The 14,713-nt window shown below is 31.5% G+C and overlaps 1 protein-coding gene across 3 annotated transcripts in view; it reads left to right on the top strand.

The window, feature by feature from the left end:
* The first annotated feature begins 9,919 nt into the window (after positions 1–9,919).
* Positions 9,920–14,713, top strand: part of Nab2 (Nuclear polyadenosine RNA-binding 2) — a 61,289-nt gene continuing 56,495 nt past the window's right edge. For all 3 annotated transcript variants that reach the window (XR_013016747.1, XM_076465465.1, XM_076465467.1), the window contains exon 1: positions 9,920–10,051. Coding sequence is in view for 2 of the 3 variants with exons in the window: in XM_076465465.1 (XP_076321580.1) it covers positions 10,013–10,051 (39 nt within the window). In the remaining variant the exon portion in view is untranslated. The remainder of the gene's footprint in view (positions 10,052–14,713) is intronic.

Raw genomic sequence — 14,713 nt, forward strand, 5'->3', positions numbered from 1 at the left:
ACGGGGTTTTCAATTGTAAAATCAGATATTTTATTAAAGAAAAAGTATGAAAAACAAATATAACAATTTATAATGATTAACATACCAAAAGTTAATGAAATATCCTATAAATTTTCCCTTATTAGCTACGAATATATACGATAAATAGCTGAAATAGTAAATAGCTAAATACACTAGTTTTCTTGTACAGAAAGAATTCTCTTACGCTAAAACATAATTACAGGGTTATAAGATTTTTATTTTATTTCTATCATGACTTCTTGAACTTGTTTTTTTCTAACATCATGAAGATAATTACATGCAGTTTCTTCACATTACCATTATGTTTTTATACCACTCACTGCAGACATCTATGCACCATTGGTCCCCCCGCTGGCTCATCATGCATATTGTCATCTAGAAACTTTGTACAAAATTAAAAAAAAAAAAAACTACAACAACAACTCTGCTATTGAGGTCCATATATACTGTATCACATTGCATTTTTTTCCTGGTACAATATGCATTGTAAAGAAATTACTAAAGCTATCAGTTCAAATCATAGTTTACGATTAAAAAAAAAGAAAACAAACATATAAAAGTCCCAGCAATGTTGTTATCGCTTTAAAACAATTCCATTAGATGGTTTGACACGCAGTTAGGTTATTTTAGACCAATATTTTGCTGCAGTGGTATTATGAACGTCATGGTCATCTAGTTTTACAATAAGAGAAAGGAGAAATAAGAAAAGTATACACAATGTTAAATGAAAAGAGAAGAACTAATGAAACGAGGAAAAAAGTATGAGTGTGGAAATGTTGAAAATACCTACATTTATACGAACTATTTTATATATTCCATTCTAGATGGGTACGTTTAAAAATATACTAATAAGTATTAGTTTGCATAATAGTCTTTTATTAAAGAAATAAAAAAATATAATAGCATTGTACCGTCTTAGTTGAGAAATACACATGAAAATTACATCCAGTAATTCTGCTTTACAAAGTTGTTTATTAATAACATATTTGCACTATTTTTGTGCAACGAAATATCTAATAAAATAATAATCAAAAAGGTATTGATATTTTATTGGCTGGTTTACATTCACAATTATTCATTGGTGCAGTCCACATCCTCTTGTTGGATGCTTAAAATTTGAATGCAATGTTTCAGTGATGTTGGTGAAGTGAGAAATTAATGCTTTTCTCTACACAAAATAACATAATATAGTTATGTATATTTGATAAATGAAACCCTTTGTTTTACCTTGGTTATAAGAAATATAGTATTGAACATCAGAGAAGGCTATTGAAAAATCGCGAAAGAGATAATGTATCAGATGGTTGTGGAAATAAAGTTCTGATTTTCTATTTGATGGCTTTGTAATCAAACAAAATTAAAAGTTATGGAAATTAGTATTTATCTGAGCGATGACAGTATTATAGGGATAGGGAGTAATTTACGTTCATTTTCGTACTTTTTGGAAGGGCGGTAAATTAGGGAAGACGGAATGCTTAGAGAAAAAGTCTTATTTCTCACTTTAGGGGAATTCAAGATTTTGCTTTTAATATTGCCTTATAAAAATTAAGGATTTAAAACTTATATACTATTAAAATATGGATCATTATCTACGATTTTATGTTATACTAATTAGTATATCGTGAATAAAAAGCTGTTTAATTAAATTTTACTTACTTAAATATGACTTATTAAAACACCTTGAAATGCGCATTAAAGGCAGAGAGTTAAATCACATGAGCATTTCATAATTCCTAGCATTAGGTCTGATCACGACAATGCAAAGTATAGATGTTGTGAATGATCTGTTTGTTTGATTGCTTGAAGTTAAGTACAAACGCTATACAGTGAGTTCTCTTAACTCTATTCACTATGGGTAACAAAACCTGGTTTATTGCGTCGTAAGTTCACAGACACTCTGCTGTTCTAATGGGGAGCAGCAGACTGTACAGAATATATTACGTCTACACACCCTTGTCAGAAGCACATCGCTAACAAATTCATCAGTTTTATTGCTGATACACTACAACCATTCTTAGTGGTGGAGTCAAAAAGATTTTTAGGTTATAATGTTAGCCATGGCTTTTCGGTATATTCTTCCCATTCATAAGCATTTGTTAACAATGTTTATCATCGAGAGAAGGTTTGATGAAGTATAACAATAGGTCATCTCTTCACTATGACTTTCATCCAACATCAATGTCACTGTGGATATCTGAAGTAGCAGACAAACGCACGGCTTTTTTGAAGTAATTGGCCATTTCGTACTTTACTAGAAAATAAAACAATCATGCTAGCATATTGGTGTTTTAAGGGGCGTCACACATTTGATAACATTGCAGTTGAATATGATGAAATAATAAATCTCTTTAAGAACAACAATAAGATGTCATATATTACATTTGATAACTCATCCAACATATCTGCTTGCCTGGAATTCAACTGCAAAGATTTTATAATATGATAGATGATGATAGCTTATCTACAGACAGTGATTCAGAAGATGAACTTTTGGATGAATCTAAATCAAGAGATATTTTTAACGAATTTCGTTCTTAACACAACCCTTGCTTTTCCCACATGCTACAGCTTGTGATTAGGGATGACACGAAAAAAGTTGGACCACTACTGATAGTAATTTCCAAAGCATCAACTACAATATCCAACATTTAAAAATCAATGTAAATAACTGATCTGCTTGAGTGGGACGCCAGAGTTCAGTTGATAACACCAATTCGATGGAACTCAGAAATCAAGATGATTAAATCTCCATTGAAGATTCCACAAGAGATGTGGGATAATCTATCTATTGGTACACTGGAATTTACTGAAGATTTAGTGACAATACTGATATCTTTTAAAGGGGAAACATATTTCACTCAGGGTCATAACAGTGTTACTTTCACTTATATAGTGCCATGTATTTATGGGCTGACAACTGATATTAGCAGCATGCAGTCCAGATAAAACTTTAATATTGTATCTGTACTGAAAAAAACTGTTTATGCCCGTCTGACTCAGTATGAGCAACGAAATTTCTTCTGCTTTATTGTGGCAGTGTATCCCACATTTAAACTTGACTGGTGTTTTACTTGATCTATGGTCTATGAATCCAACTGAATGCTCCTGAAGCAAGAAACTAATAAAGTTTCTTCAAGAAATAATCCTATAACCATGAAACCAAAAGAAGACTATAAATCCACCTCACAATAGAAGTAAGCTCTTTAGTTTCTTTGCTGTTTCCAAGAAACTAGACACATCATCTTCAGATGATACAGAGATCAACACTTACCTCGATGATTTTTGCATTCCTGAAAAAAGCAACCCTCTAGGTTATTGAAAGATCCATGAAAACACTTTCCTACCCTATCTCCACTAGCAAAAAGCTACCTGTGTGTTTCAGCACTTGAACATTTGTTAAACATTGGAAGCAAAGTCATCATACGTATCTCTGAAAGGCGGGTATGGGTATTAACACTTTTAATGATAAGGAGAGAATTAAAAGTGTCAATACCCACACCAGCCGTTCTGAGATACATTTTTATTTAAAGTGGGTTTCTTGTCATGAAGAAAGTCATCATAACTTATCACTGCTGCCTTCCAAGACATTTGAAAGAGCGATGTTCATAAAGAACAATGGACAGTTACAGTATCTATAAGCCTCCTTTAAAAATATATTTTTGTCCTGAAACTTTGTTATTACATTTCAAAAAAACAATAATTTTGAAATATTATTATTGTTCAAGTTTTGTTTGTCTCATTTTCTGAAAGATTTGTTTCATAAAATAAAAGTATTGAAATCTTTTTATCTGTAGCTTTATCATTATTGGGTATTACCTGACAAAGTATTCATAAATATATTTCCATGTATTCTTCTTCGAATACTTAAGATTTTTCCTGTATTCTACTCATAAAAAACATGAAGTATTCGTATTTATATCAGGTAACTGATCTCCAGTATTCACTACATCCCTGATATATATATATATATTGTTGTAATGGGTATTTTCAATGTTTTAATTCAGATAATATTTATAATGCGCATGGGATTAATACCCAGTAAATTAGACTGAAATCAGTTTTACTTGTTCTATTTCTTTGTTCTCTACAGTAGATAATATCTATTCTGCCTGATAGGATATTGCAGTATTATAAAGCATTTGGGTTGAAAGGATTTGCACGACAGCAAAAAGTCACCAGGTGGCGCTGAAGACTGGACAAAGAAAGCAAGTTTATTTGTTGAATTCAAATGCAAATTATTAGATCAATTCCACGTAGTTTTCATCATGACTGTTTCACAGAAGTTCGTGTTGAGCCATGGAAAGCTGAAGAGTTATTCACTGATTCATTAGAGGTAATCATCCACTCCTTTGTTTGGATGAGCACATTGGTTTTTGTTGTTCTGTGTCTAAAAATAGTTTTCATTGTATTTTAAATGTATCCAAACTTTTTATTTTTTACACAGCTTAAGAATTAATCAAGTTATCAAATGTGGATCACTAATAACTTCCTGTTATTAACAGACCCAGTTTTGTGATACTCTTAGGGAAATCAGATCAGCTGAAAATAGTGCAAGCAGATAGGAACAGAAAAATAGAAACCCTGGTGCTGGATCAATAGGATTTATTGTATAGTTTCTACTTTTGTTAACATGCATTCTGGCTCTTACTTTATCTCTTGTGCTGAAAAGACCTAAATTAGTGCTTTTATTGAAAGAATTGTCTATTCTAGAGACCTGTAAATACTTACCACGACCAAGTGTAAAGAAGGGGGACATCTTAGGATCTTCGATGTAGATTGACACCTGTTGAATCCGAGATCTCTTGTAAATGTCTCTTCAGGAAATACAACCAAAGAAATCCAAACCTTTTCCTGGTTCAGATCACAAATGAGCAACAAAGAAAGGCTTAATGACTACTAATGAACAACTCTACCAGTAAGAGCTATTTCTTCAACAGATGATAAAATGAGCATCCACAAATAAAACCTAAGACTGTTGTTCCAAGTGGCACAGTGGTATGTTTGCAGACTTACAACACTAGAAACTGGGTTTAAATATCCATAGTGAGCAGAGCACACATTGTGTAGTTTTTGCTTAACTTCAAACAACCAAACTTAAGACAATCATTAATTCATGCAACCAGTTATTAAAAGAAGAAGATTTTATTGCTTTCTGAGTTGTTGAATAGTAATGTGTATGTATTGCATTTTACATCTGCTACTCGATCATGAAAACTATTCTGATAATTAGGACGAGCAGCTAATGATCGAAAGGAAGTTATATACGCACTACATTCGTTAATTTCCATTTTATCAACAGTTAATATGATTATTTAATTGAAAACACATTACAGTACCTTGATTTCGAAGCTACTGAGTGAATTTTCTGATGTTGAATGTTACTTGGCGTTTAGAGAAATCACTCCTATAGTTTAGTTGAGTGGTGAACACCCTACAGAGTATACTATATTAAACTCTCTAAATTTTTACGTGTTCCTATTTATCAGGGAATTATACCAAAAACATAAGATATGAAGGAGTTGTATTGCTCCTAACAACAACAAAAATCAGCATCAAACAAAAATACTCACCCTTTCAGCCACTGGGTATTATAATATGACAGTCGCTCCCCATTTCATTGATTAAAAAGTAACACAAGAGTTAGCAGTGAGTGGAACATTCCAGAAGTGTAGATCTCCTTAAAAATCCTCTTAAGGTAATTATTAACTGACCAATTTTGGAGAAGATTTCAGCACTCGTGCATCACTCCTAGGAGATGCTAGTTGAGTGGATGGGGATCTGGCTCTTTACAATTAGAAATATCAGCTGGAAACAAAGGGTTTGACCCTAACATCGAGAGTCGACAACTATTGAGTTAACTTCAAAAACTTATGAAAAATATTATAAGAAAATGTTTTGATTTTGATATTGAAACATTTGTTTGATAGCACATTTTTCATGACACGATAAAAACAACAAAAACTCATACTAGAATTGAAAGAGAAAACACAGTTTTACCTGGCGTTGTAATAGAGTTTTATCTAATGTTTTTCATGAACATAGTCCAGGAAATATGTCAACTTAATCGAGTACAAACTCTAACAAGTAAACAAATTTATCAATAGTACATGAAATTCAAGTCTGAAGTGGGGGATTCCTTTTCTATATTGTTACGTATTGTAACTTATCTTAGACGAGCCTCCAGTTTATTATGCTACATTTTATGATTTCAAACAGCTTTAAACTAAGTTAAATTGTAATTTGAATTTAGAAGTTAATTGCCAACAAGATTGATTCCAACAAATTGCCAACAAAGGATTCTTTTTTAACAAAAACATGTTTTAACATACAAACAATAATACAATTTATAATAATGGTTATCACAAATAATAATTTATGTACAAAAGTTTTACGAACTTACAAACAATATTGACTCTTCTGTCTGGTCTGGAATTAATTATTTTATCGACGGTTCACGATGAACAAATTAATTCTGAGTTAATATAGGTACAAGTCACTTAACCGAGAGCTAACTAGCTCTTCGCTAATCACGTGTGAGTTTTTACCATTGATGCTATACAATGTCTTCATAAAATACTAATGTGTGATGTTAAGTTTGAATAAGTTTGAACAGTTTGTGATGTCCGAAATCTATAAACGTTCCTAGTCAAAAATATGTAGCTTCCTGATTCTAACTTCTGAGGTTTAACATATACCAACTGTAGCAAACCAATAATATATACTGTCTCTTCGCGTTGCGTTGGTTACCATTTATAAGCTTGAGAGGAAAATTTCTAGAAATTACAGCTAAGGTTACAAAACTGACAATCACGATAGTATTTAATACACACGGAAATTTCAGAATACAGGTTAAAATATATAAGTTACACACATTTCTAAATATATATTTAACTAAACAAACGTCGATATTAAAATAAATATATGGTAGTAAATTAATTACAATACGAATTTGGTTTGTGATTGTGATTTTTAAAAGTTTTAGATTAAAAGCGGTGTTACTTTTAGTAATGTGCTTAATCTCATTTTATGATGTACGTTATTGTCGTTCTAAAGCATAAATTAAAGTATTGTGTGTATATATATATATATATATGTTGTATTTGTATTGTAGTTTAGTGTTAAGAATTGCGTAATCTGTGTGGTGTATCCGTGTTCTTATGAACAAAGGGAAGTTAACATGTTCCTTTAACATGCTCTGAGCTTAAAGGTTATTAGTTTGAGACAAGCCTATAACAGATACAAAATAAATAGTGTTGTTTTCAAGTATATCAGATGTTTTCTACCTACTTGTAGATATATATGAGTTCAATTTTTTTTCTAGATAGTTTCTATACAGTTTTGGCATAAACATGTTGTAAGGAAACTGCCTGAAGTTGTCTTGTTTCTTGGTTCCACATAGTAGATAATATTTATTCTTCCCTAGGAGGGTATTGCAGTAACAGCATATCCATGTTAAAAGGGTCTACAAATGTAATATCCTTTGTGGCTGTATGGATAATGTTTTTATGCTACAGTCAGTGAATGTTGTGACAGAACAACCTTACGAGATGATTCTATCAACAGGACAAAGAATTTGAGTTGAATTAAAATGTACTTTTTTTGGCTCAGCTTTATTAGGAGATTTCCATGTAAATATCTTAATTTTAAATCATCCTCTTTCAGAACAGTAGAGATCAATTCTGAGAGAATGAAAACTGTAGGACTAAACGTTATCCTTTATATTATCGACTCTGATTCTGTTTGCAAAATTATATACAGTGATTTTTCTTTTATTTTTGGTGTAATAAAAAACATTGTGTTAGTTTTCTTGAAAACATGTTCATTCTCTTTGTTTAACAGACTAGAAAACGTAATTAAATTGTCAATCACAGTTATCTCATACATATCCTGTTCATTCCTGCTGTTAAAGTGTTCTATCAAATACTAATGGGAAAGAATTTTAAATGAGAATCCTACAATGTAAAAAAAAAGTGACATTTTCTATGTAATTAATTTTGCAGGAATTTTTTTTACTAAACTATTAAAAAACAACCAAAAATAAACAATTAAACATTGTTGGTATTTAGTATTTATTTATATCTTAAAACTTAACTAGTTATGTGTAAAAATGAAAGGCTGAAATAAAGTCAAGTTATAAGACTAAAACATAAATCTTGAGGCTAAAGATGATAGTAGGTATTTGAATCATAGAGATAGAACATACTACTAGGAAAATTATCAACAGTTAGTGTAACATACAAACTGCAGTTCTGCAGCAAATCATTCAGTACCAATTAGACTGGGCCCCAAAATAGCAGACTGTCTTCCTGTATATTAAACCGTATGTATTATTTTCTTTGAATATGCAAGCAGTATTTCTTGGAGCCCTAAATGTATAGGACTGTATTCATATATTTGATGCATGAAATAACTTGTTTTCGTTCTGAAAGCATACTATAATTACTCAAATACTAATCTGTCTGTGTGTATATATTGTGTCAGTGGTGCTCAATAAGTATGGACATTCAACTATTCAGCTACCAGATGAAATTGGTCACGAACACAAAACTGAAATGATGTTCATTTATAAAACAATGAGTTTATTTTCACATATGTTAAAGTTGACAGAGCCCAATCTTCTAATAAACAAGACATTGTTTATAAAAATGTTTAATAAACATTAGAGCCCCTTTGAAAGTGCAATATATATAGATGACTTTATTTTTCTTTTCTTTTTTGTTCTACAACGTCTGTTGTTATTTTTTTTGTCAAAACATCCTTTTCCAATGACCTGCATTTTAATGGAGATTTTTGGTTACCTGTTATATGTTTGTGTAACTGAATACCATTTAGTGGAAAGTATCGTACATATATTTCCTTTCACCTGACCTTTTAAAAATAAGTACTATTTTTAGACGGATTACCATAACCTTTATTTTTGTTAATTATGAATCTTCCCTACCAAGAGTAATTCCATATTTGAATAATTTATTTTTACCTCGGTTTTAAGCAACTCTCAAGTTAGTGCAATGCAGACTTATCAAAGGGACTGCTGATTTGTTTTGATATTTACAATCACAATGACATCTTATGTGGCACATAGAGTTAACGCCAAGGTCAGAAACTTCAATGTTTAGGTATTAGTTATCTCTCATTTAGAACTGATTACCAGAGTAAGAAGAGTCAGTTAATGCCACGCTTTGACTTATTTCCTACATGGTTACTCATAACCATGCAGTATTATAGCGATATTTCCTAGAAAAAAGAGATATTATCCTTTAAGAATAAAGACAGCTAGAGTAAAATTAACGAATTTTTTTTTTACCAAGTGTTACGTGAAACTTGCACGTACACTGAACAAAAATAAATTTTGAACAAATACTAGAATATTACGAGGAGACAGTTTGGTTTGTTCTGAATTTCGCGCAAAGCTACTCGAAGGCTATCTGCGCTAGCCGTTTTAATTTACCACTGTAAGACTAGAAGGAAGGCAACTAGTCATCACCACCCACTGACAACTCTTAGGCTACTCTTTTACCAACGAATAGTGGGATTGACCGTACATTATAACGCCCACACGGTTGAGAGGGCAAGAATGTTGGTTGTGTTAGAGATTCGAACCCGCGACCCTCAGATTACGAGTCGAGTGCCTTAACCACCTGGCCATACCGAGCCACGAGGAGACAGAAATCGATGGTATATTCGTATACTACACTATCATATAACATAATTTAAAACATTCTTAATAATGTTAAAAGTCTTAGTTTTTTTTATAACGATTTTTTGAGTAGCGTTAAACTTCGTTGAATTTAAAACATAACAGTTTAAAACTAAACTCATTATATGATTTGCATGCATTCATATGTTATATAATTTTATATATTTTTCATGAGTTATTTATCTTCATACGAATGAAGAAGTTCTAAACTTCTAGGTGGCGGTTGCAACTTCAATTAAAGTAAATACAATAAATTGTTATCACTAACAATATTATCTGAATTATTAACCCAATATGGAAGGTATTGGAAGTGAAGTAACTCAAAAAATCAGGGTAAGTTTATTTTATTGAAATCTAGATTTATGTGCGTTGTGGAAAATTAGTGAAATTTCATGTAAAACAGTTTAATTTTGTACGGATCCTCCAGGGTATTTACATATCATACCCAAACCCTGAGAGAGAGAGATTGTGAATAATTCTTTAACACTTGACTCGGAAAAAGAAAACTTAAGAATTAAACCTATACTTTCTTCTTTAGGAAGTAATTGATTCTCTTCTTAAACTTTTCAATTAATTTAAATCATTCTGTTATACCACAACATCCACAGCACAGTTAGAATAGAAATATCATGTCATCAGCAAATAGAAACTGAGAAAGTACTTGTGCTCTCACATTTCTTATTTACATGAATGGTATTGATAGGACATAATCAGTAAACTTGGTAATTTCCTAGCTGTACTGAAAATGGTGAGGTAAAACAGAATGATTGATCAGTCAGTTAGTTGACCAGTCATGCCCTTTATGAATATATACTACAAATGATAAATAAGAAAGAGTAAAGGCTCAAACACTGATCCCTGAAGTACTTCACTAGTAATAATAGCCTAGATTGATTGTACTGCATTTATAGAAATCTTTATCATATCTTACCACCCTAGGCTATTGTTCAGTTAACTAAGCTTTCCTAAGCTCATACTGATATGGTTTTCTTAGCTAATATTTTGTGTAGTACCTTATGAAAAGCTTTTCAAAATCTAATTACTTTCATACCCATAACTTTTTCCTCATTTAGATAAGTAATATCCTTGTGAAAAGATAACATGTTAGTAATGCAACATTTTCTTTTTCTGATTCCATGTTAACTTTAATTCATATCACATTTCACTAAATAATTTTGTGAAACTTCTTTAATCAGACAATTTTTTTTCTAATGTAGAAGTAAGGATATCTAGCATGTAATTTCTAGGACAGCATTTAGCATACACTTTAAACAAAGAAGTAACATAAGTAACTTATCAACAAGTGCATTCCCACTCTTTATTGAACTACTGGAAAATGAATAATACTTACATATTGTATGTGATCTTTGACCTCCATTAAAACCTTGGAAAAAAAATCTTGTCTGGTTCTAGTGTTTTATCTGCTATTGTTATTTAAATATTTTCACATACCACCAAGGTATTAATGTATACATGATTGATATTAATTCCAATATTTCTTATAAAATACTAAATGTCAGGAATATTGTTAATATCTTCTCATTTAAAAATAGAAGAAAAATTTAAAAGTATAGCAAGGATTGGACAATTTAAAATACAAAGGGATAATTTGTTACCATAAAATGTATTTAATATTATGTATAGAGCTGGCCAATTAGTGGTATTTCCTAATCAATTAATTTACAGCTTCACCAACTGATTATATTGTATTATTAATTAGTATAGTGTTTCTCAAACCATGGTACACATAAACACATAAAAATAATTAGCATCAGGTGCTGCGAGAAGAAGAAATAAAAACATATTACCAGTGGGTTCTGCTAGAGAATTGTGCACCCTCTAATAAGAAGTTTAAGAACCAGTGACAATGAAAGAGAATTGCAGTAGCTTTGCTATAACAAAGACATGACAAGAAAGTTTGGTGGCAAAAGGAACTGAACTCGAGACCTTCATATTATGAGTCCCTCCTCATATCGCTGAAGCTGAACAAACTTGAAGTAAAAAAAAAACTAATGAATCAACAGTGGTGAATTGTTGGCTGAAATGAAGATTTTATTATTATCTGGAGAATAAAGATAGTCTTTTTACTAACTCTTTTGTCAAAATGCTTAAAATAAAATCCCTCAATTATGTGCTATAAATTCTGAAAAACAAAAAAATAATTTTTATATTTGGAATGTTCAAAAGCCCTAATCTTTAGATGATTATTTTTGGAGGAACAATTCAGTTGTAATTGCAATTAATCACTTGTTTTAGCAACTGAAAACAACAGTAATCAAATATTTTAATGAGTAAATTATGTTTGTGACAATAATGATAAATGGAATTTTGATTAATTAATTTTTGGAATGATTGAAGTCACGGATTTTGATTAGTTGATTATTTTCGTGATAAACAGTTTAATTATAATTTTAGTTAATCAGTTGTTCGAGTAGTCAAAAATGGTATTAGTCAAAAACACTAATTTTGATTGATCAGCCATAATCACAATTGCTGTTAATCAATTTCTTTTCTTCAAAACAAATCAGTATGTCACATCAAACATCCTCACCCTTTCAGCTGTGGGGACATTACAAAGTGATGGTCAATTCCACAATTCTTTGGTAAGAGAGTAACCCAAGAGTTGGCAGTGGGTGGTGATGACTAGCTGCCTTCCCTCTAGTCTTACACTTCTAAATTAGGGGCAAATTTCACAGATAGCCCTCGTGTAGCTTTGCACAAAATTCAAAACAAATCAGTATAACTACTCAGCTATGATTAGATTTATTTTTGGGCCTACACCTAGTGGGATATCTAACTCAAAGGTAGCCAGTATCTTAATGTAGAAATCAATATTAACCTCCAATCAGAGCAAGTTATATACATAGATAAGAAATAAAAATTAACCTGGTGGTGAGTATAGATACTAATATGTATACTTTTCTTTAATTTTGCTTATAAACATGAGAGTGAATTATTTCATTAGTTGGTTACACTTGCTGTTAATAATATTTTCTTCTGTCTGTTCCTCAATTCGTGTTCAACCTTACAAACTTTATAACCATATTTTAATTAGCTAAAATAATTATTATAAATTCCAAAATAGTATGGATAATAGTTAGTAGGAATTATGAATACAAATTATGTACAATGGCTGTGATTAATGTTTTGCTAATTAATGAGGGTAGAAAAGGTTTTTTTGTGGAGGAAAAGTTCTTTAGAGGAAATTTTGAATTTGTGGGAAAATGACCTCAAATTTTGGGAATGGAGCCATATATTAACATCAGTATAAATAGTGAATTAACTATTTCATTCACTGTAGACATACTGCATGTTCATTTTCTCTTTGGGATTTCTCAGTCTGATATCCTTGTTCAATACTTCAAGTTAAGGAGTTTGAGATTGTAGTATTTGCTGAAGCTGGGATGGTGTTGAGGCTGTTGTTTTAATGCTAGGGACATCTAACAGCTTCATGGCCTTCATCAGCTGTTGAAGAAGCTGTTGTCAAGAATTTTGACCCTTGGATACATCAATGCTAATCCATTCATCAATTCAGTAAGCTTTTCAAGTTGGCCATGTCAGCTAGTAGTGCATCTTCAACCATGGAGTCATTATGTGTCTCCTCCATTACTTCATGCTTGTTGCTGTGAAGGAAATCTTGGACATCTGGAATAGTTGGAAGACTTCAGAAATTGATGAAGAATCCATTTTTATAGCAAAAAGGAACAGAAAGGATTCACTGGAACAAAGTGGGAGAACTGCTGGCTACTTGATGGGAAAAATATTGAATAATCTTGAAACTTGACCTGAAATACTGAATCTCTGGATCCAAATACAAAATTAACCGAGTTCTAATTGATCAAATTCAATGCATAGGTTAAGGGCAGGTCATAATGCTCACTTAATGGTCAAATAATGTATATAAGCTTAACATATGCTTGTGTCTATTCTTGTGTATTGCACATGTGCTTAGAGAAAGTGAGAACTTCTTGTTCCATGGATTTTCACTTGACCAGCTATTTAGTGGCCTTGCTGTCTACTGTTATGTCTTCAGATCATTAGAACCCACCAAAATCTCTGACTCAGTCTCATTCTTAGCCTTCCATCTGGTTATGTAGACAGTCTCATTCCAGTATGATAGAATGAGTTTAAAGACTTTTTTTGGTTCTATATTCAGACTGACTTGGATTAGTTGTCGTTAATCTCACCTTTTGACTGTTAGCCATTGTCAATGCCTGCATTATCTTTCCTCTGGAACTTTCTACTACAAACTTGTATAACATTTGTTCCACAAATTACAAGGTTTCACAGTACAAGTGTTATCTTCTGCCCACTCATAATACACTCATGCCCTGTATTTTCATGCTTCAAGAGTGTATTTTCTAATAAAACCATGTCAATAGAATATTTTACAAAATTATTTGTATATTCAAAATATTTCTATCATAACCCAGTGAAATATGAGGTACACCATATGTGTATACTTGTTATATCTAAATGTCTAAACCATTATTTGCAAATTTTGTACTATTGTCAGTTTCACCTGCTCATAAATATCAAAAAATCAATTCCAGTTCAGTCACATTATATTCAATCACATTGTGCTAATTGTCAATAATCAAGTGATAATTCTACAACATAGTAAATACATACCAGTGCTAGTCTGTAGCTTAGACAGCAAGTGATTCCACTTCTCTTCAGTCCGTGATCATACTGGTCATGATTTGTCAGTAACAAATTAATAGCCACAAAATGTTGTTCATACATTCTACGACACATCACTATCTCGTGGCTCTTAAAGTAAGAAATACAACTTCCTTTTGGATGGTATACCAGTGCTGATCCATCTGACACACACTTCCTCCAGATTGTTTGACATATCCTCAGTTTACTTCCTTTCTAACCTAGCTTTTTGGGGGTGGTCTGTATTATTCTACAATTGCTGGTTATAGAATAGTTTTGTTGACAACCTTTTTTTTTTCTGGTCATTCTCACTTTACTTTCTTTGGTTTTGGG

The sequence above is a fragment of the Tachypleus tridentatus genome, chromosome 10 (genome assembly GCF_004210375.1).
Source record: "Tachypleus tridentatus isolate NWPU-2018 chromosome 10, ASM421037v1, whole genome shotgun sequence".
NCBI lineage: Eukaryota > Metazoa > Arthropoda > Merostomata > Xiphosura > Limulidae > Tachypleus > Tachypleus tridentatus.